Genomic DNA, 21,598 nt, shown 5'->3' with positions numbered 1-21,598 from the left:
TCTTGCTAAGGAGAGGTACACACACACACACACACACACACACACAGAAATAAGAATACAAAAACAGAAAGAAGAAGGGTAAGTTTATTAAGAGTGTAATTGATAAAACAAAACATTCACTGGAATCAATTAAATTTTGAAGTGAACGAACAAGGCAAACGTACAACTAAACAATAAGATGCAAAAATACAATGATCTTCAACTGTGAGCTTTGTCCGAGATGGAAACCTACATCCCGTTCTAATCGTAAATGTCTAGCCATCAGCATCATGGGAAAGATCTGTGTGGAGGGAAAAAAACCTCTTTGGTGTGACTTATTAGACCATGAAGAATTACGGCAAACTGCATTCTTTCGCTGGATTTTTGTTCTGGCACCAAAATCCTTTTAGGCTTTCGCTATTTGTGCACAGACTATTTCATGGCGCTTCAGCTTCTCCTCATTTCATCAGATGTCTTCATGGCGCTTCAGCTTCTCCTCATGTCACCAGATGTCCTCATGGCGCTTCAGCTTCTCCTCATGTCACCAGATGTCCTCATGCCGTAGTGGGAACCTCTGAGCTGAATAGCACAACGAAGACAAACATTGAGTTACCAATGAAAGCCATTGCAAAGAAAATATGGTCCAGGTTCTTGGCTTGCGGCACCCAGCGGGCCCGTTTTGTGGCTTTCCTGGGATTCTGACTCATTGGGACGGGAGCAACCTGCCCTTGATGCCTTCGGGCAGTTCTGGTAACCTTCTGAGGAGGATTTCCCGCATCGATCAGGCTTACCATGCACTCATTATTCCCATCAGAAGAGGAGTTAGATTCTTCTGAACGGTTGTTTTTGTCAGTGGTTTTTCTGTTGTGGTCGTCGCAGCGTTCCTGGTGATAGTGAAGGTGCAGGACGACGATGGTGCCGAGCAGAACGATGAGACTCTGAACGATGACTCCAAGGAGCAGCTTCATCAGGTTGGGCAGAGAGTCCAGACCTCGGGGCATTACGCTGGTGAAGTAACTAACAGAGAATAGATCCGATATTAGTATACATATAGCGGAAAACACCCCCTCCTTTTTTCTAACACCATTAATGTGGTTAGTTAACCTTTTGGGGACAAACACAATGTTTATCATGCAATAACGAGCGGGGGGGGGGGGGGGGGGGGGGGGGGGGGGCAGAGGGAGACATACATACACAACCCGACAAACATGCTTACCTAGGGAAAGCTGGAAGAGTTTACATTTAATCAAACACAGGCAGACACAGCGTAGACACACACACACACACACCAACCGCCACACGCACACACACGCACACACACACACACACTGACACACACAGAGTGGAAAAAACCCACAGACCTGATAAATACGGAGGTCGATACAAAGACAGAAATGAGGAAGGACACCTTTTCCCCCGACTCTAGTGGTAGGAGGAAGACAAAGGTGTTCATGTATGACGTCAGTACGATGGGTACCACCAAACACAATACGTAGAACGTCGTCTTGCGTTGCAACGTCATCAGAAGGTTTGGAAAAGGCCAATCATCTTCCCCGATCTTAAAGTCTCCTACCTGAGTGTATAAATTCATAATGATTTATGGCATGAACTTTTTTAAGTGCATCATTAAAAATTCAATCCATGCAGGTTATACGAAGAACTCAAAGTCAGTAAAGTTAGTTAAACACCCAATTTAAGACTGCCCGTTTTAAGAACATCGATCTCTTTTTGAAACTCGTTTTCCAGGTTTTTTGTTAGTACGAGGTATGATCCAATAAAACGATCAATTGTGCACTAAAATACATCTTTATCAATTGTAAATGAGCTTTGGTTGGTGGCATGGCATGCAAAAGACAGAAAATTGCGCAAAGCTCTGTGACTGAAAACATTCAGTGGATCTGTCGGGCCAAAGAATTGAAACTAAACCAGCTAAATTCCTTTTCAGAAAGAACACACATTTCAATAACTGAATTTGATCGAAAATTATGTCACCATGGTGCGGCCTCAACTTTTGTAAAGGGACAAAATGACGTCGTCAAACATTATTATCAACAAAACTAAAAAAATCAAAACAAAAATGGGGGAAAAACTGTGGACATATTATCATCAACCAACTCACGTAAAAATAATTATATAATTTATAATTATCCCTCCAATAGTTGGTTACATCTACGTCAATATCACAACCATTAATGGAATGTCAGTCGCCGTTCTTCAATGCTGATCGAAGTTGTTGTTATTGTCGATGATAAAAACGACGACGACGGTTATGTTTCATCTAAGGGACACGACGAGAACATAATTATGGATATGAGAATGCAAAAAAGAATCGGGAGAGGAACAACAGGAGAGAAAAACACTAGAAATAGAGTGATACCTACAATGTGAGGCTCGTCCGATGAGAGTACTGTCACAAAGATGTGAGTAGCATATTTTGTGATGTGAAACCACGTCGTGTTTTTAACCTCCCTAAGTATTGAAGTGCGATGCGTTGGGGACAGGAGTAGCGTTATCACTGGTTTCGTGTGTTGCACGAGAAAACCCTAGTTTGACATGAGTTGTGTTTATGAGAAATGTAGCTTGTCTGGGTTTAATAAAAAAACGCTGGCGCTGGACCCAAGTACGCTCTCCCAGTATGAAAGTTTTTGTCTTGTGCACGTGGATTAAAAAAATATATATATTTATTTATTTTACACAATTAAAAAAATTATTAGAGTAAAACAAGAATTAAAAAAATAAAAAAATAGACCGCCCATGCCGGGAATCGAACCCGGATCACTTGGATTAAAAAAAAATATATATTATTTATTTATTTTACACAATTAAAAAAAACTATTACAGTAAAATAAAACATTAAAACGTTCATAATAAACAATAGTAAACAAGAATTTTAAAAAAAAATAGACCGCCCATGCTGGGAATCGAACCCGGATCTCTTTGGCCATAGTCGGAGACGTTTTCCTCCAAGCCAACAAATCTGACAATCGCCAGTGAACTCAAATGCCTATACTCCTCGCGCAGTGGTACACGCATGCAAAGCACGCAAAAAGCCTGGTGTGGTGTCGCTGGCTGGACGGTTTATCAGCCGAACGGCTGTTCTATCCCACCGCGAATCGCGCCCGCCGTTAAGAGTGGCTTTTGTGTTTTTTGGGGCAGGTAACATTATTAACAGCTATTGTGTTTTCAGCGTAGCAATAGGGTCCGATATTTAGACGAGACAAGTATAATGCCGACGAGTCGAAGACGAGTCGCATTATACTTGTTCGAGTCGCATTATACTTGTTCGAGTCTAAATATCGGACCCTATTGCTACGCTGAAAACATAATAGCGATTATATAGCTGTTATGACCTTGATTCGTTGTTCCAAACTTACAAAATGACAGTTTTTGCGTCGATGCGTTGATCTCAGGTTTTGATAGCAGACGAACTTTTTACGCACATCATGTTCGCGCAGACATGCACACCGCTACACGCTTTCTGACTTTGGAAGAAAAACTGACTCCAAGTGCATTCGATTTCACAACACAGTTGTTGAAACTGCCAGCTTTTTAAGTTGTCAGTGTATGCTGTTGTCGATAGAAACATCGCCACGTGGTACAGATGTGTAAACCGGAACCATGCGTCGGCCATTTTACTCAATATGCTTTTGGATATTGCGGAAAATGGCCGACTTCGGCAGCTACACGCTTTCTGACTTTGGAAGAAAAACTGACTCCAAGTGCATTCGATTTCACAACACAGTTGTTGAAACAGCTTTTTAAGTTGTCAGTGTATGCTGTTTTCGATAGAAACATCGCCGCGTGGTACAGATGTGTAAACCGGAACCATGCGTCGGCCATTTTACTCAATATGCTTTTGGATATTGCGGAAAATGGCCGACTTTGACAGCAATATGCTTTGATGATCGGAAGAGACCATCCAATCACAGCCCCCGAATTCCCCCACGTGTTCATCAGAATAGCTATATCAAGTTTTAATACGATCAATCGGACCTATTATCAAGTTAGTGTATCAACTTTTGAACGAACTGCGCCCGGTAGTTTCCCAGCAATAAGCTGTTAAGTCGAGACGAACAGACACACAATTAAAGTCTGCAGGACCCTAGTACTGCGTACTCGGGGATAACGTCACAACGTTGTAGATGCTCGACCGAGCAAGTGGTCTATAGCGGGTGTCAGGTTTGTCGGGGACAAACACTCTTTCAAGAGACGGGTCTCTTAAGGTAAATGATTTACTATGTTGTATATAATTGAAGTTGGAATACATAGCTGGAATGTAATGAAAGTGTATACAAAGTGTACTAAATTCTAGTGTGAAGTTTTGAGAGAATTCTTGTTGTGATTGTGTTATGGTTTTCGTTGGTAAATTCTTGAACATAATTGCTGTTACGCATTTATGTTATGTTTAAGACAGTGATACTATGTGTGGTAGTGTCAGTGATGGATTAAGTGATTCATGGATGAAGTATAGTTGGATTTTGTCTGTGGACGGAATGTGAATGTAGAATGAACGAGAGAGATGTTTACATGACTTTAATTTAGGAAGAGGAGATGGTTTAAGAGAATGTGTACTAAGACTTGGGTTAATTCTTTAGGGGTTTCCATGACGAGGGCTCATGAGGCGTGAACGAGGGACGGTCCTCACACGGAAGAGGCGTAACGATGGTGAAGAGAGAGATCACATCGGCGCAGATGGCTGGACGGAGGAGTCTCCATCATCACCGGTCGTATAGCTAATGGCGAAAGTGTTTCTCGGGGAGAAACGTGAAAGGTGAAAGTGTTTCTCAGGGAGAAATGTGAAGGGTGCATGTGGCATCTAGAAATGAGTTTCTGGGAATTCATCGTCTGCGTGGAATCAGCGGCACAAGGTGGTGTAAATGGCGACATGCAGTGAGCCGTGATACGAACTCGTGTCTGTCAGCACTTTATCTTGTGCGATTATCTATCTTTGAGAAAGTATCTTTATACTATGTATTTACATGCATTGAGTGAATGCTATATGTTGTGTGAACTGTGTGTTCAAGAATCGTATTGATGTATTTGAAGTGAAGAATATTTGATATGTTTTGGTGAGGAAATAATAATTCTGCATCCTCCCAAAATTCTGTGTTTGGAGTGTGTTGGTGTGAAGTTTGAAGTCAGTGTAAAAAGATAGGGCAGAACACGTTTTCAGAAAAGATCCTTTATTCACACTACAATCCACTTCATGACACCCATGAAAATACACCTCTTGTGTTACGTCCCTTTCCCTATTATCGTGACCTGGCAGGGCAGACCACCTGCTCTGTAGGGACAGTTTGGTTGGTCCCGAGGGTGACCTTTCATGGCAGGTACCATTGTGCCGTGGGCGGGGAGATAGCTCAGTTGGTAGCGGTGCTGGCTTTGAAACCAGTTATTTCTATCGGCGTGGGTTCGACCCCCACGGGCTTTATTTCTCGGAGTCAACTAGCTTTGTGCAGACTCTCCTCGTTGTCCGAACACCCCCGTGTGCACGCATGCACACGATAACGATCCCAAGATCACAGCGAAAGTCTCAGGCCTTGTAAAACACTGCACGCACGCAGAAAAAAGAAGAGAAACAAAATTGGCCGGTAGCGCGATTCTGTCGCTGCATCGCCCTGGGGAGGGACAGCAGCCCAAATTTCCTGTTGGGAATTTCCCAAAACCAATAAGACATATATACCAAATACCAAATACCAAATACCGAAAGGCACACTGTGACGGACACATTCGTAATATTTTCACGTCTACAAGCTCCCACTCGTAGTTGAGGGAATTCCCCAAGGCCAATAAGACATATACCAAATACCCGCAAATACCAAAAGGCACACACTGGTTATACCTGCACGTCGACAAGGTCCCAATCGTTGCCGAGACGTAGTCTACTGCTGATGATGAATGACCTGAAGGCGTCACGATTGACGCTGACACTGATGTCCTTGCCGCGGAAAGAATAGAACGAGACTGGGCAAGTCTGCAAATATATAGTACGTCGATAACCACACAGACAAACCTTTGTAATACAGAAAATAAACTTATCTTACAAATTGTCCAGAAGCTCACTCGGAAGACACTAGCGAGATTATCTTATTCGCCAGACAAGTTTATTTTCTGTATTATAAGTGTTTTCGATCTGCCCACTTCAAAGACCGCTGAGTCGAAGATCAGTGAACGTAACGTTTTGTTTTGGTTATTAATGTAACCGTGTGCCGAAACACTACGATCACCTCGGGAAGCGAAGTGCAATCAAACAGGATTGAAAATGTTAGGGCTAATTTCTTAGCCCTATAAAAACTGTTATGCAAACCCGAAGGTTTCCATGAACATACAGACAATCGGAAACCACCAGACCCCATCACAAACAGAATTCTACAATCCACTGGTGTTGACTTTTAAAGGCCAACAACTCGGGTGCAGAGTCTGCTGTGAAAGGAGCCGCGGTAGCCTCACCTGTCACATTAACATAACGTTCCAATAACATAACTTTTTTGCTTTTTTATGCCGAAGTCAATGCAGCTCAAAATTCCCACTCTGCACACACAGTAGGCTTAAAGACGTTTGTTGTGTGTGTGGGTATGTGTGTGTGGGTATGTGTGTGTGGGTGTGTGTGGGTATGTGTGTGTGGGTATGTGTGTGTGGGTGTGTGTGGGTATGTGTGTGTGGGTATGTGTGTGTGGGTATGTGTGTGTGGGTATGTGTGTGTGGGTATGTGTGTGTGGGTATGTGTGTGTGGGTATGTGTGTGTGGGTATGTGTGTGCAAAGGAAAGAGTGTTCTTATCTTATGGTTAATTAAAATCTGAACGGATCTACGAGACAGACCACGAAGGTAGAAAAGTAACCTTTAGGCAGGCATACCCCGGCAGGTTGTACAGTGGTACCTCCCCGCCCCTCCCCCCTCCCCCTCCTCCCTCCCCCCCCTCCCCCCCCCCCCTCCCCCCCACCTGTTTAATAGCAACAACAAGAAGAAAAACAAACAAACGAACAGAACCGAACAACAACAAAACTGAGAAAATCAGGTCTCAACCGACAAGGAGGTCTTGAAAAGGGTTAAATCTACACAAGTTATGAACGGAAAGTCCGAAGAAGCAGCGTCTTCAAATGAGGTGCGGGGGGGGGGGGGGGTAATTGTCTTTAATCAGAGGTCTTGAAAGAAAAGGAAGGGGGAGGGGGGTCCACTGCACCTGTACTAGAAAATAATGCGCGTACCTCAGGGCTGGATCAAGTATAATAGAGGGGGGTGGGGGGGGGGGGGGTCCAAAAATGAGGTCCGCAACCCAGCCTCCCCCTCCCCCCCCCCCCCCTCAGATCCGGTCCTGTACCTGCTTGTCAAACGGGAAGTTGGTGAGGTCCATGACGCAGGATGTTTCCACCACCACCGGTAAATTGACCTTGATGCCGCCAGAACTGTTCAAGGTCAAGGTCCTGGCATCGTCAGCGATGATCTTCTGTTCCATGGTGTTGATGACGCGAACATCCGGGGTCCAAAGGACGTCGGTAGGCAACTCCACTTCCGCCAAGTTGCTGTAACGAATATGAGAATTTCATAATTATTATCTTGATTTGAACACAAGTATTCTGCGCCTTTATGCTCGATCGCCACACACACACGCACTGGCACGCACACGCACACACACACGCACACACGCGCGCGCACACGCACGCACGCGCACCCACCCACACACACACACACACAACCACACGCGCGCGCGCACACAACTTCTTCTTATCATTCATCATCTTCTTCGTCTGCATTTGCCGAAGAAACTTTCATCTAAATAAATTTTTGTTTTGTTTTACTTTTGGTCTTTATGAAGCTAAGAATCAAACGCTTTCTAGGTACAGAGGCAGCCGCTTGTGTCAACAATCCTTATTCGGTGCCTTATGGGCAAAAAACACAAAAACAAACATAAATTACAGAAACCCGAAATCAAATGCCTCTTGGGTACTGTAATTAGAAATATGACTCCAACATATAATGCTCTTTTAAATCTGTAGCAAGGAAGGAAACACGTACCGTCTGGGCTCCATAAAGTGTCCGTTTCAATTTCTCGAATCAAATCTATCAGCAGTTTTGATACGATTTGACCTAGCTGGTTTCAGTTAAGGTTGACCGAAACCAGAATTTCTGTTCAGTCTCTCTTTCACATTTTGTCTTGGTACCTGTAGTTGGCAGGGTCCCAGGCTAAGAGGGGATCCGTCCACCACAGTTCCACGTAGAGGGCGCTTCGGACCAGCTGGCTTGCGTCATCGATACCCAGCACGGTCAGCACGGCAATGACAGCTGTCACGAACACCTGAAGTCAGCAAAGCCGGCAGTGCTTAATGCGATACGACATCGATTGAACAAACCATAGATATATATCTATGAACAAACCAAGACGTCTCTCTTTGACACTTCCATCTAAAGAGAAGTCTCTGGCCTCAAAGGCAAAGCGAAGACCAAGAAGACGTCATAAATTGCGAAAAATGACGTCACGTAGATCTGTCACATCCTATGTATGTCTCTCGATGAAAAAGAATGTCGAAAATACAGTTTGTCTCGTTGATGTTGTCATATCAGTAGTGGAAGAATACTCTTAAAGTCACCGCCAGGCTGTGCATGTATCGGTATCGTATCTCATTAATTAAAATGCCAACATCGGCAGGTGTGCGGACGCGACAGATGTAGCTCTGTTTTTCGTGTCTGGACTACATACGATGTCGCTGGCAACGCTATATCTAGCTCTGTGGAATTCTGCTACAACAAGGCTTTAATTGTGCCCTGGAGACGGATGTTCGGCTTTAACAGCAACGCCAGGAAGGTGTGCACCAGAAAATACCAAACTGGGTGGGTACCCGGCCTTTGGTTGGATTGGTTGAAACTGAGATTTGAGATTTCAACCAGTTCAACCCTGTACAAGGGTCCATCCCGGTTGGGACTTTCTCGTGCTCACCACCCTAGGAACTTACCGTGATTCCCCAAAGAAGGCACAATCAAGAAGCTATGGAAAGGCGGAGCATTATTCTGAGCCTTAGCCAAAAGGACCTGCCTACGAAATACCAAATCTACATTCAAACAAAGGCTTTGAAGGCGAATCTTTCCTTTCGGTTGTTTTTGGCCATCTACAGACAAGAATTGCTTTCAAAACTGGTTGCCAATCCTCAGCCGAGCCAACAAAGAGTCAACGGATGTAAACTGTATTTAAACCCATTCCAAATACTATTCAATATTCTAGCCACCCCCCCCCCCCCCACCCCGCCCTCACCCCTCCCCTCCTCTTCCCGCCACCTTCCTCCCCTACCCTCTCATCCCCCGTTTTAAGACCTATTTTTCAGATGCCATGTTCATAGACTCTGTAAATGTACCCCCCCCCCCCCCCCGTCCCATTTTAGGACTCTTTCATTGTTTAACACCTGATTTCCTCAAAATATTTGGAGGTGTTGCACAATGGGATATCCACCCTCCAGGCCTGAACCGAAAGTTAACTTGTACTCGGTACTTTCAATGATGGTGGTTTCATTTGGTGGTCCCTCTGTTCAGTCTTGCACTTTTTCAACTTCAACTTGGATATAAAATGAATTATCAGATGTACTAGGCAACCTACGTGAGAAGTTATTGATGCTGAAGTTATGTAAGGGTAGATATGCCTAAAAAGGGGTTACAAAAAAGCACACGCAAATTTGGGGGTAATTCTTTTTCACCACGAATGATAGTCAGTTACGACAGTAAATTGCAAAAATGAAACAACGGTTCTGCGTGGCGTGCATAAGCCTACTCAGATCGACTGAACCCATCTTTAGCTATAGCTGTGCACATAGATACCAAAGGTGGTTGGTTTTTTAACGGGATACTGGTGTCAAAAACGTGGCCAAATGTTAAGTACGACCGCGTCACATACTATCACAAAAAACTTTCCGAATTCTTGTGATGGAGTTAATAAACCTAAGCAATAACGTGTTTGTTTTTTAAAGATAGAGTAAAATTAAGACAACGTTTTATTTGCCAAAATCAGCCATAGTGGCGTCATAAGTGTCACGACCGTTATGCTGTATGTCACAAGCACCAACGTGTCCTGTAACGGCCCTCTGTTCACGCATCGCTTCTAACAGCAATAAAGGATATGGCTTTCAAGTTTCTGACGTTAGCGGTCGACGGAAGGGAAATTGTTGCTTTGTTAAATCAGGTATCGACTCGATGAAAGTAACATTTTTTTCTGCACCGACAGTTATGGTTCACAGACACACTATTTTTCTCAAATGTTTATGAATTCAGACTATTCAAACTTCAAACGCCTGTAGCCCCTGACTCTATGACGACCAGACGTAAGCCTGGTGGACCTTCGTCAACTTTCAAGGTCACGGCGGGGTCAAGTTCATGTAAAACATGAAAAGAATAAATAACCAGTTTATAACAGAAATGTGGAGCTAGATGTTTGAAAGTTTATACAATAATTACATTTAAAATTCCACAAAATGTTGTATGTAGTCACAATTTCAACAGCAAGAACGAAATTTACAAAAACAACAATTTCTTTTTTACAATTTGGGACCCCCAAATGAAACGAGCATCGTAGACTGAAAGTACGTACTACTTATCTCAGATTGAAAACTATGGTCGTTGACAAAATACTAAGTAGTGCACAACGTTACCCGTGGTGTCCCGGTGATGTTCATCAAGGGGGTCACTTTCTGCTTGGCCTGAGGGTTGTTCTTGATATCCTCCCTAAGTCTGGCTGCGTCCGCACGTGCCGTTGCCATGGTAATATCTGTGCTGAACGCTGCACTGGGTGTTGCCATCGGTAACGTGGACATCGTGGCAACAACACCCAGAAGGACTGGCAACATCCTCGGCAACATTGTTGACAGGCCGTTGAAAGATCTATTCAGACCTCAGAGGTCGTATAGACGATAGAGCTGATCGAAGCTTATTTGTCTGCAGGCGTCCTGAACAGTTGGACTGTTACAAAACTGGTTCTGGGTTCAAGAAGAAACATCCGAGACAAATTAAGTTATCACCCTTTCATCATTATTTGCCTGTTGTGTATCCTTTGATCTTCCACTTTAAAGATCGATATATCAAAAGTTCTATTGAATTTCTTGGTTTTTTGTTAAAACTTTAATTAAAACGTTCCGTAAAGATATCTTTCTTGTTTTGTTTTTTAATTTTTTTTTATTTAATTGTATTTATTCTTCTTCCTTGTTTAATACTCTTGTTCGTCTGCAGCAGAAAGACACTGACTTCAGGATGGAGAAGCGTGTCGAGGCGTTCAGTTCTTCAGTGTTAAGTTGATTAGCAATTCACTTTTCGCTTTTATACGTTCACCACCGCGGGTATTATTGACAAAACCCAGCCGCAAACTGATTCAGTTGTGACAACACTTAAATAAACAAGAAATTCCTCCGAGGTAGGAAAAACACCCCCGTTGGTCAAAGGGAAATAACCATTCTCACTGCCACCAACTGAGAAGGTTATTTCCCTTTGACCATTAATATGTCCCTCTATAAGTCCTTGTAGAATCTTAATCCACCAATAACTCCCTAACCGTGTGTGTGACTGGTCCCAATTTTTGTAAGGACCGTCTCAGGAATGTATAGAACCTGTTCACCAAGTTTGGTGACGATCGGTCCGTTCATTCTTGAGATCTATATGCGAACACAAACAAACAAACAAACAAACAAACACATCGACCGAATCCTATACACACCCCTATACCGGGGGTGTAAAAAGTCACCTTTCATCAACGATAACGACTACCCAGAGCTGTCCATTGCGCAGGCCGCAGTCTGAAACCAGTCAAGCTTTTCCGTACAGGAGTTGGCCCTGGAATCGTGCGAACAGGCGGTTCTCTAAACTTTCATAGCTTGCACGTTCACCTCGTCGCGGCATCGGCGCCGGAATAAACTGAGCGGACCGGAGGCGTATGACTGTTATATCACAGAAGTGTTGTTCAGTCGTTTTGAACGCAGAAACACACAATTGGTGCCACTGCAGTCAAATCTGTCAGCACGTGCACAAACACGAGCTGTAAGTGCCGTGTGACGTACGTTCATCGCTAGAAGGTCGATTTCTGGGTTTATTGTGTTCGAAACGGTCCGCTTGAGTCATTCGGAGTTGTTTGCTTGGCAGTTGGAAGTCCTCGCAGAGGCTTTCGAATGAAGACTTATAAATGCAGTGCCTTCCCTGAAGAAAAAAAATTTGAAGTCGTTTTCGTTAAATTTCAGTTTCACTTGTCTCAAAGCTTACATGAAAACAATTACCAATGCCTGTTATGCTATATGGCGAAATAAATTATTGTTCTTGTTCTCTCGTTCTCTAAGCTTACATGGTTAATCTAAAACACACAATCAACCCGTCTGCCAAACTTGTAGGCTCACCTTTTACCTGTACCTGTGATCGGTACCAACCAACCAACCAACCAACCAACCAATCAATCAGCTATCTTGAAAAGGCAGCGGGTGGTTCGAGGGAGCGAGACGGTAAGCCGAGATCAAGGAAAATAATTATGATCTAGGTCAGGATTGTTCTACGCATCTTCAACTGATAAAGCCTTTATTTCTTCCGCGGCAGCCATTTTCCAGGATTCCACAGATTGGAACCAAGAAGTAGCACAGGCTCCCGTCAATTAGTGTACTGTGGACACCCCCCCCCCCCCCCCCATTTTAAAACCTCCAAAAATCTGAAAAAAGAAGGTATTACTTCTTCTCCTTCTTCTGCGTTCGTGGGCTGAAACTCCCACGTACACTCGTGTTTTTGCACGAGTGGAATTTTACGTGTATGACCGTTTTTACCCCGCCATTTTGGCAGCCATACGCCGCTTTCGGAGGAAGCATGCTGGGTATTTTCGTGTTTCTATAACCCACCGAACTCTGACATGGATTACAGGATCTTTTCCGTGCGCACTTGGTCTTGTGCTTGCGTGTACACACGAAGGGGGATAAGCCACTAGCAGGTCTGCACATAAGTTGACCTGAGAGATCGGAAAAATCTCCACACTTAACCCACCAGGCGGCCGCGGCCGGGATTCGAACCCTCGACCTTCCGATTAACTTGAGAGGCCGACGTCTTACCACCCCGCCACAGCGCCCGTCGAAGGTATTACAAAGGAGGGAGTCTTACAATGAGATAAGAGAGACTATGAAGAGACGATCCGAAAAAGTAAGGTCTTAACAGAGATAGAGCGCGCGAGAGCGGCGGAGGGCCGGAGAGGGAGAGAGACACAGAGAGAGAGACAGAAGAAGAATAAGAAAAAAAGAAGAAATGAGAGAGAGTGGCGGAAGGAGAGGGGGAGGGAGGGAGGAAGAGAGAGGGAGAGAGAGAAGGAGGGAGAGAGAGAGAGAGAGATAGAGAGAGAGAGAGAGAGAGAGAGAGAGAGAGAGAGATCAAATCAAATCAAATCAAATCAAATCAAATCAAATCAAATTTTATTTTACGAGGGTTGTGGCATAAGCAATATAAACGAGCTTCTTTTCAACCAGCCCTCGCCCAGAGAGGGACTAGAGAGAGAGAGAGAGAGAGAGAGAGAGAGAGAGAGAGAGAGAGAGAGAGAGAGAGAGAGAGAGAGAGAGAGAGAGACAGAGAGAGACAGAGAGAGAGACAGAGAGAGAGACAGAGAGAGAGACAGACAGAATGAGAAAAAGAACTTGATACGACAAAAAGAAGAACTGAGAGAGAGTGAGAGAGAAAAGAGAAAGAGAGTGTGTGTGTGTGTCAGTGCGTGCGTGTGCGTGCATGTGTGTGCGTGCGTGCATGTGTGGGTATTTGTGTATGTGTGTGTGTGTGTGTGTGAGAGACTGAGAGAGAGAGAGAAAGAGAGAGAGAGAGAGAGAGAGAGAGAGAGAGAGAGAGAGAGAGAGAGAGAGAGAGAGAGAGAGAGAGAGAGAGAGAGGATAACACAAACGAGGTGCAATACAGTTGCAGACAGGGTTTAAACATCTCCATGACTGGTCGATGAAAGAAAACAAACATGATGCGCCGAAGAGAGACTGACACGTAGCCTGTTTTTCGGAATACCCCCGGGAAGCGGAATCGAGGCGTGGTATTGCCAGGGAACAACCTGCTTTACTTTCACAAATGCATGATGCAAATACACACACACACACAAACACAAACACGCGCGCACGTACACACACACACACACACAAATCGTGCCACAGTTGTAGTTAAAATATTGAAGACCATTAGCCCTCCACACTACGGTAGCCACGGAGGGATAATGGGTTCCTATGGTAGCGTCCACTCAAGGGAAAACAATTGAGTCATCAGTTTCTACTTTGAAATTCAAGTTTTACGCCCTCAGTCACGGCAAAGCCATTAGGTGCATGTTCCCGGGTTTTTAACCCGACTTTAGATGAGATACACAAGTGTATGCGTGTTTAGATGGTATCAGCCATCTGCACTTATGGCAGAATGACCGAGGTCTCAGTTTTACGTGCCACAGTGTGGTGACACGGGGGTGGGAGTTGGATACCGTCTCTGGCTCTGCACATAAAGTTGACCCGTGTCCGTCGAACCAGCGACCTTTCGATCACAAGTCCAGTGCTCTACCACCTGAGCTACCATGACCCCCTCCCCCGAACCTGAAAGAGAAAATGTAAGTTTTACGCCCTCACGGCAAAGCCATTAGGGGCATGTTACACGGCTTTGTATGAAAATATAAAAATAAAAATGCAGGGGGGGGGGGGATGTAGACAGCTGGCTGCCGGCTGCTAGAGGAGACCTGAAATGGGCTAGGGACCGGGTTGGGTCGTCTTGGGTCAGTGCTGAAATGGTTACTTTATTGGCTGTTGGCCGAACGGACACCCGAGCTTCATATTTTTGCATGCATGTATTCGCGTTTCCAAGGCCTGAGGCTTTCGCTGTGACCCTGGGATCTTTATCGTGCGCATGCGGGCCTTGACGGCTTGAGCGTGGGCTATTTATAGTAGCTCGACGTTTAAGTGTACGTCCGAGTCAGTCGCCGTTCACACAGAAGACACGGGAGAACTGTTTGTGATGGGGTGTAGCTGCTGTTGTCTCCTGGCTAAATACATACACACGGCAAAAAGTTCTGGCTGGCTCATTCAGGAAGCCCCATTGAACAGGTGAAAACGTGACTCAGTTAAATTGCATGCCCACGTGTGACGAAAAGGATCAAGTTAACCGCCTAAGGGTAGAACTGAGCTGGGAATTACCTATTCTTACTCTTAGAGATTAAATGCACTTGTCAATCTGACCTCAGCATTGGTCATTTGACTTTAGAGTGTGATTTAACTGAACTCAAACCACGTTCAACCCTTTACGCATTTTATAATGACTCAAACAAAAATACCCTTCCCTTATCAGTCAAATATATCTCAAATGAACAATAAAGATACCTTTTAAGTTTTAATAAAAACCTTGGGTGGCAAGCCCCAAGCTCATCGCTAGACTATTGCACACGCATCTACTTGGTACATGGATATCAAGCAACCATACTGCATCTGAAGCCGTCGCTTTTTAAAACTACCGTCCACCAAAAATGTATCAGACCATTTAAAGAATATTCCTTCAGGCTTTTCCAAGTATCCCTTATTTCCACTGTTAATTAGTTGAGGCCGAGAGTGTGCGGGGGGTAGGGCAGGTGGTGACATACTGCACACAAAGGGAAAGTGTGCATGCGCGCCTGTGTGTGTTTTAAACCTAAGACAAATGTCGCCAACGTTTTTACAGATTGACGTTAAATGAACGATTTCATCATCATCTCTTGGCATGTTGGAGGGAACCATTGCGTACCCAGAGCAGTTTTATTAACAGCTAAATAGCTGTTTGTTTGTTTGTACACAATATTGTGTTTTCAGCGTAGCAATAGGGTCCGATATTTAGACGAGACAAGTATAATGCCGACGAGTCGAAGACGAGTCGCATTATACGTGTTCGAGTCTAAATATCGGACCCTATTGCTACGCTGAAAACACAATAGCGATTATATAGCTGTTATGACCTTGATTTGTTGTTCCAAACTTACAAAATGACAGTTTTTGCGTCGATGCGTTGATCTCAGGTTTTGATAGCAGACAAACTTCTTACGCGCATCATGTTCGCGCAGACATGCACACCGCTACACGCTTTCTGACTTTGGAAGAAAAACTGACTCCAAGTGCATTCGACTTCACAACACAGTTGTTGAAACAGCCTTTTAAGTTGTCAGTGTAAGCTGTTGTCGATAGAAACATCGCTGTGGTACAGATGGGTGAACCGGAATCATGCGTCGGCCATTTTTCTCAATATGCTTTTGGATATTGAGTAAAATGGCCGACTTCCGCCACATTATGCTTTGATGATCGGAAGAGACCATCCAATCACAGCCCCCGAATTCCCCCACGTGTTCATCAGAATAGCGGTTATTAGTTTCGCTCTAAAATCTCGATCCTGTTTGACTGGCCGTTTGCCTCAAAGGGTGATTCTTGTGCTTCGGCCACCCATGCATACACTAGCAACAAATTTAAAGTGCAAGCCTTGCGCCGATGGGACCATTATACCAGAAGCGGTCTAAAACGTGACCTCATTCCATCAGTATCACTGCAATGATTTTGAGAAGAAGAAAAACAAACACCACCAAATCATTACAGTCGATCGAAATTTTAAAGTAACCACGCTACATTTGCGAACATTTTTTGTTGTTGTTTGTAACTCTTCATCCACAAGTAAATATGATGTGTGTTGCTGCTGCTATCGCTGCTGCTTTTAAACACAAAACGCTGACGTCTTTAGATACAGTTCAATTCAGCTACTCAAAAATGTGATGTTACTGGGCTGAGGGGTAAACAGAAAATAAAAAAGCAGTACTTTGTGGCTCACACGCAAAAGGAAAATGACAAAATAAAAAAAATCATGACAGTTTTAGGGTCAAACGTGTGACGAAAGACAGATCCCGCATTATTTAAGATTGGACACTGAGATGCTAAATGCATGTAGAGATCGTTGGAAATCAAGAATAAAAACAACAAGAAAGGTACATTTTTGCAACGGTGTCTTCAGTTGTCCTTGCTACGACCATCGTGGAGACATTCTAAAATAGGTCACAGCATCATTTCCTTATTTTTTTCCCCGGTTGTGTCTCTTTTTTTCCACTTCAGAGGCAGTTACTCGGGTCGAGGTTCATGTGTTTTGTTTTGTTCCGAACAAAACGTTACACAAATGTAACCCCTTTTTTTCTTCTGATTTGACGAGGATGACGAAGGAGAACTTCCATTCAAGTTCAAATAATATTTCTTTGAACGATACCTGATAGACACAGGTCTTTTAACTTTTAAGGTAAAAATGACTCCATGTTTTGGCCAGCTTGTCTTTACATGCCCCTGATGTACCAACCGTGAGGCCGGCCGGCGTAAAACATGTTTTTGTCCAACAGCTTGTTTTTTTAATATTTAAAAATTACCTAACAACCCTTCTGTTTGGTCCTCTCCCATCCTTTGCATAGTTGCCACAACCCCGCTAACAAGAAGCTCACCACGTTCGATTGTTAAAGCAATATTTAATCACGCCACGTTTAAACGGGCGGCAAACATCCAACAGCAGCCGCTAAGTGAGTCCGGCACCACGCACGGCCATTGTCTTAATTGTGCAAACATACGGAGCGCCAAAAACGGTCGATTCTACGGAGTAAAATTACAGTAGTTTTGGCGTCCGTGTCGGGGCATTTTATAACCGGTGTTTTTATCCCCGAGTACGCAGTATGAGGGTCCAGCAGACTTTAATTGTGTGTCTGTGTGTGTGTGTGTGTGTGTGTGTGTGTCTGTCTGTCTGTCTGTCTCGACTTAACAGCTTATTGCTGGGAAACTACTGGGCGCAGTTCTTTCAAAAGTTGATACACTAACTTGATAATAGGTCCGATTGATCGTATTAAAACTTCATAATGTTACCTGGGACCTAAATGCCCCAAAAAACACAAAAGCCACTCTTAACGGTGGGAGTTTTTGCGGTGGGAGGCTGGTCGCTTTGCGAACAGCCTGAACTAAAGGGGAGACTTGAGCGGCGAACACGTCACGCAGTGACGAGAAAAGCATGATTTCAGTGCAAGCCAGACAACGGGTGGGGAAATGGTCTCAGCAAAGAAACTACAGTGCAGGTACAGAACAAAAATGCAGGGTTTGGTCTCGGTGAAAGAGAGACAGAGAGCACGAGAGAGTCTATGGCCAAAGTGATCCGGGTTCGATTCATTTTGTGCACATGTGTTAGTGTTACTCTTTGTGTGTGTGTGTGTGTGTGTGTTTGTGTGTGTGTGTGTATGTGTGTGTGTGCATGAGTCTGTACTCGTGTGTGTGTGTGTGTGTGTGTGTGTGTGTGTGTAAGAAAGAAAGAGAGAGAGGGAGGGAGTGAGGGAGAGAGAGAGTGTGTGTGTGTGTGTGTGTGTGTGTGTGTGTGTGAATGTCTGAAGAGTACTCGGGTCCAGCGCGAGCGTTTTTTATCCCCAAGTACGCAGTAGGAGGGTCCTGCAGACTTTAATTGTGTGTCTGTCTGTTCGTCTCGACTTAACAGCTTATTGCTGGGAAACTACTGGGCGCAGTTCGTTCAAAAGTTGATACACTAACTTGATAATTGGGGCGGGGATATAGCTCAGTTGGTAGCGCGCTGGATTTGTATTCAGTTGGCCGCTGTCAGCGTGAGTTCGATCCCAGGTTCGGCGGAAATTTATTTCACAGAGTCAACTTTGTGTGCAGACTCTCTTCGGTGTCCGAACCTCCCCCCGTGTACACTACATTGGGTGTGCACGTTAAAGATCCCACGATTGACAAAAGGGTCTTTCCTGGCAAAATTGCTTAGGCACAGTTAATAATTGTCTACCTATACCCGTGTGACTTGGAATAATAGGCCGTGAAAGGTAAATATGCGCCGAAATGGCTGCAATCTACTGGCCGTATAAAATTTCATCTCACACGGCATCACTGCAGAGCGCCTAGAACTGTACCCACGGAATATGCGCGATATAAGACTCATTGATTGATTGATTGATTAATAGGTCCGATTGATCGTATTAAAACTTCATAATGTTACCTGGGACCTAAATGCGAAATATTCCACAAAAACGACTCTTAACGGGGGGAGGTTTGGCGGGGGAGGCAAAAAGAACAGCCAAGCCAACGACACCAGGCTTTCAGCCAAGCCAGCGACAATACAGGCTTTGCGTGCTTTGCGTGCGTGTACCACTGCGCGAGGTGTATAGGCATTTGAGTTCACTGGCAAATGATAGAGTTGGTGGCTTGGTGGAAAGCGTTTCCGACTATGGCCAAAGTGATCCGGGTTCGATTCCCGGCATGGGCGGTCTATTTTTTTTTTTTTTTTTTTTTTTTTTTTTTTTTAAATAAATTCTTGTTTACTATTGTTTATTATGAACGTTTTAATGTTTTATTTTACTCTAATAATTTTTTTAATTGTGTAAAATAAATAAAAAAATTTTTTAAATCCAAGTGATCCGGGTTCGATTCCCGGCATGGGCGGTCTAATTTTTTTTTTTTTTTTTTAATTCTTGTTTACTTCTGTTTATTATGAACGTTTTAATGTTTTATTTTACTCTAATAATTTTTTTAATTGTGTAAAATAAAAATAAAAATTTAAATCCACGTGCACAAGACAAAAACTTTCATACTGGGGGAGCGAGCCAGTCTGAAGAGTACTCGGGTCCAGCGCCAGCGTTTTTTTTAGTACGCAGTACTAGGGTCCAACAGACTTAAATCCCCGAGTACGCAGTACTAGTCCAACAGACTTTAATTGTGTGTGTGTGTGTGTGTATCTGTCTGTCTGTCTGTCTCGACTTAACAGCTTATTGCTGGGAAACTACTGGGCGCAGTTCGTTCAAAAGTTGATACACTAACTTGATAATAGGTCCGATTGATCGTATTAAAACTTCATAATGTTACCTGGGACCTAAATGCCAAATAAATCACAAACACCACTCTTAACGGTGGGAGTTTTTGCGGTGGGAGGCTGGTCGCTTTGCGAACAGCCTGAACTAAAGGGGAGACTTGAGCGGCGAACACGTCACGCAGTGACGAGAAAAGCATGATTTCAGTGCAAGCCAGCCAGCGGGTGGGGATTAATTTGGTCTCGGCAAAGAAACTACAGTGCAGGTTTGGTCTCGGTGAGACTGAAAGAGAGACAGAGAGCACGAGAGAGAGAGCGACAGGGACACTGTGTCAGTGATTCAAGGTGGTGGCTTGGTGGCCAAAGGGATCCGGGTTCGATTCCCGGCATGGGCGGTCTATTTTTTTTTTCTAATAATTTTTTTAATTGTGTTAATAAATTTTTTTTTTTAAATCCACGTGCACAAGACAAAAACTTTCATACTGGGGGAGCGAGCCAGTCTGAAGAGTACTCGGGTCCAGCGCCAGCGTTTTTTATTGTGTGTCTGTGTATCTGTCTGTCTGTCTCGACACAGCTTATTGCTGGGAAACTACTGGGCGCAGTTCGTTCAAAAGTTAATACACTAACTTGATAATAGGTCCGATTGATCGTATTAAAACTTCATAATGTTACCTGGGACCTAAATGCGAAATAAATCACAAAAGCCACTCTTAACGGTGGGAGTTTTTGCGGTGGGAGGCTGGTCGCTTTGCGAACAGCCTGAACTAAAGGGGAGACTTGAGCGGCGAACACGTCACGCAGTGACGAGAAAAGCATGATTTGCAAGCCAGACAACGGGTGAGGAAATGGTCTCGGCAAAGAAATTACAATGCAGGGTTTGGTCTCGGTGAAAGAGAGACAGAGAGCACGAGAGAGTCTATGGCCAAAATGATCCGGGTTCGATTCCCGGCATGGGCGTTCTATTTTTTTTTTAAATTCTTGTTTACTATTGTTTATTATGAACGTTTTAATGTTTAATTTTACTCTAATAGTTTTTTTTAATAGTGTAAAATAATTTTTTTTTTTTTTTTTTTTTTTTTAAATCTAAGTGACCCGGGTTCGATTCCCGGCATGGGCGGTCTATTTTATTTTATTTTTTTTACTTGTTTACTATTGTTTATTATGAACGTTTTAATGTTTTATTTTACTCTAATAATTTTTTTAATTGTGTAAAATAAATTTTTTTTTTTTTAAATCCACGTGCACAAGACAAAAACTTTCATACTGGGGGAGCGAGCCAGTCTGAAGAGTACTCGGGTCCAGCGCCAGCGTTTTTTATTAGCCAATGACGGAGCTTTCTGCTCGGACTGACATCTACCGGTATCTCATGCAGGCTCCAATTAATGTGCCCAATTTCTACCGGTATTGTTAAGAGAGCCAATCCAGTGCAGAGATAGCCGGTAGATTTGCGAATCGACCGGTACATTTGCTAATCTACCAGTAGATTCTACTGGGTAAAAAGTCAGTGTTGGCGTTCCATACAAACACGTCCCATTGTATCTGTTGTGCCATCGTGAGAGGCAGAACAAATTAACACAGGACACAGGTCCACCGGCGGGGCGGTTTGGATGGCCCAAAATATTTTCCCCAAAAATCGATTCCATGCAGCTAAAATGGAGAATTGTTTGTACGCGCTGCCGGTGTCACGAACTAAAAACTCTGCCTGAACAATCCTTCTCATTGCGGTCAGTCAACTTGATGCGCATTCGTCAATTAACATGGGGAGATTAATCAGGTCGTGAACAACCTAACCCTAACTTACCCTAATCCTAATCCTAATC

The 21,598-nt window shown here is 43.9% G+C and overlaps 1 protein-coding gene across 1 annotated transcript; it reads right to left on the bottom strand.

Moving 5' to 3' along the window:
• Positions 1 to 59: 59 nt before the first annotated feature.
• On the bottom strand, positions 60 to 12,037 carry LOC138951863 (acetylcholine receptor subunit beta-like 1). Its single transcript, XM_070323421.1, has 6 exons — positions 10,610 to 12,037; positions 8,141 to 8,274; positions 7,300 to 7,501; positions 5,822 to 5,953; positions 1,341 to 1,552; positions 60 to 996 (listed from the first exon to the last, which is right to left on the bottom strand). Exons 1-6 carry the CDS (start codon positions 10,814 to 10,816, stop codon positions 534 to 536), a joined length of 1,350 nt encoding a protein of 449 aa, XP_070179522.1. The 5' UTR covers positions 10,817 to 12,037; the 3' UTR covers positions 60 to 533.
• Between the last annotated feature and the right edge of the window lie 9,561 nt (positions 12,038 to 21,598).

Source organism: Littorina saxatilis, linkage group LG17 (assembly GCF_037325665.1).
Source record: "Littorina saxatilis isolate snail1 linkage group LG17, US_GU_Lsax_2.0, whole genome shotgun sequence".
Classification (NCBI taxonomy): Eukaryota; Metazoa; Mollusca; class Gastropoda; order Littorinimorpha; family Littorinidae; genus Littorina; species Littorina saxatilis.
This window is presented reverse-complemented; position numbering and strand designations above follow the sequence as displayed.

What these genes read in the sequence shown, in the direction of transcription:
- LOC138951863 (XM_070323421.1), bottom strand. Translation starts at nt 10,816, where the DNA reads ATGTTGCCGAGGATGTTGCCAGTCCTTCTGGGTGTTGTTGCCACGATG. An exon ending in ACATCACCGGGACACCACGG is followed by an intron (nt 8,275 to 10,609) that starts GTAACGTTGTGC and finishes TGCTGACTTCAG; the next exon opens with GTGTTCGTGACAGCTGTCAT. An exon ending in GGGACCTTGTCGACGTGCAG is followed by an intron (nt 1,553 to 5,821) that starts GTATAACCAGTG and finishes TTATACACTCAG; the next exon opens with GTAGGAGACTTTAAGATCGG.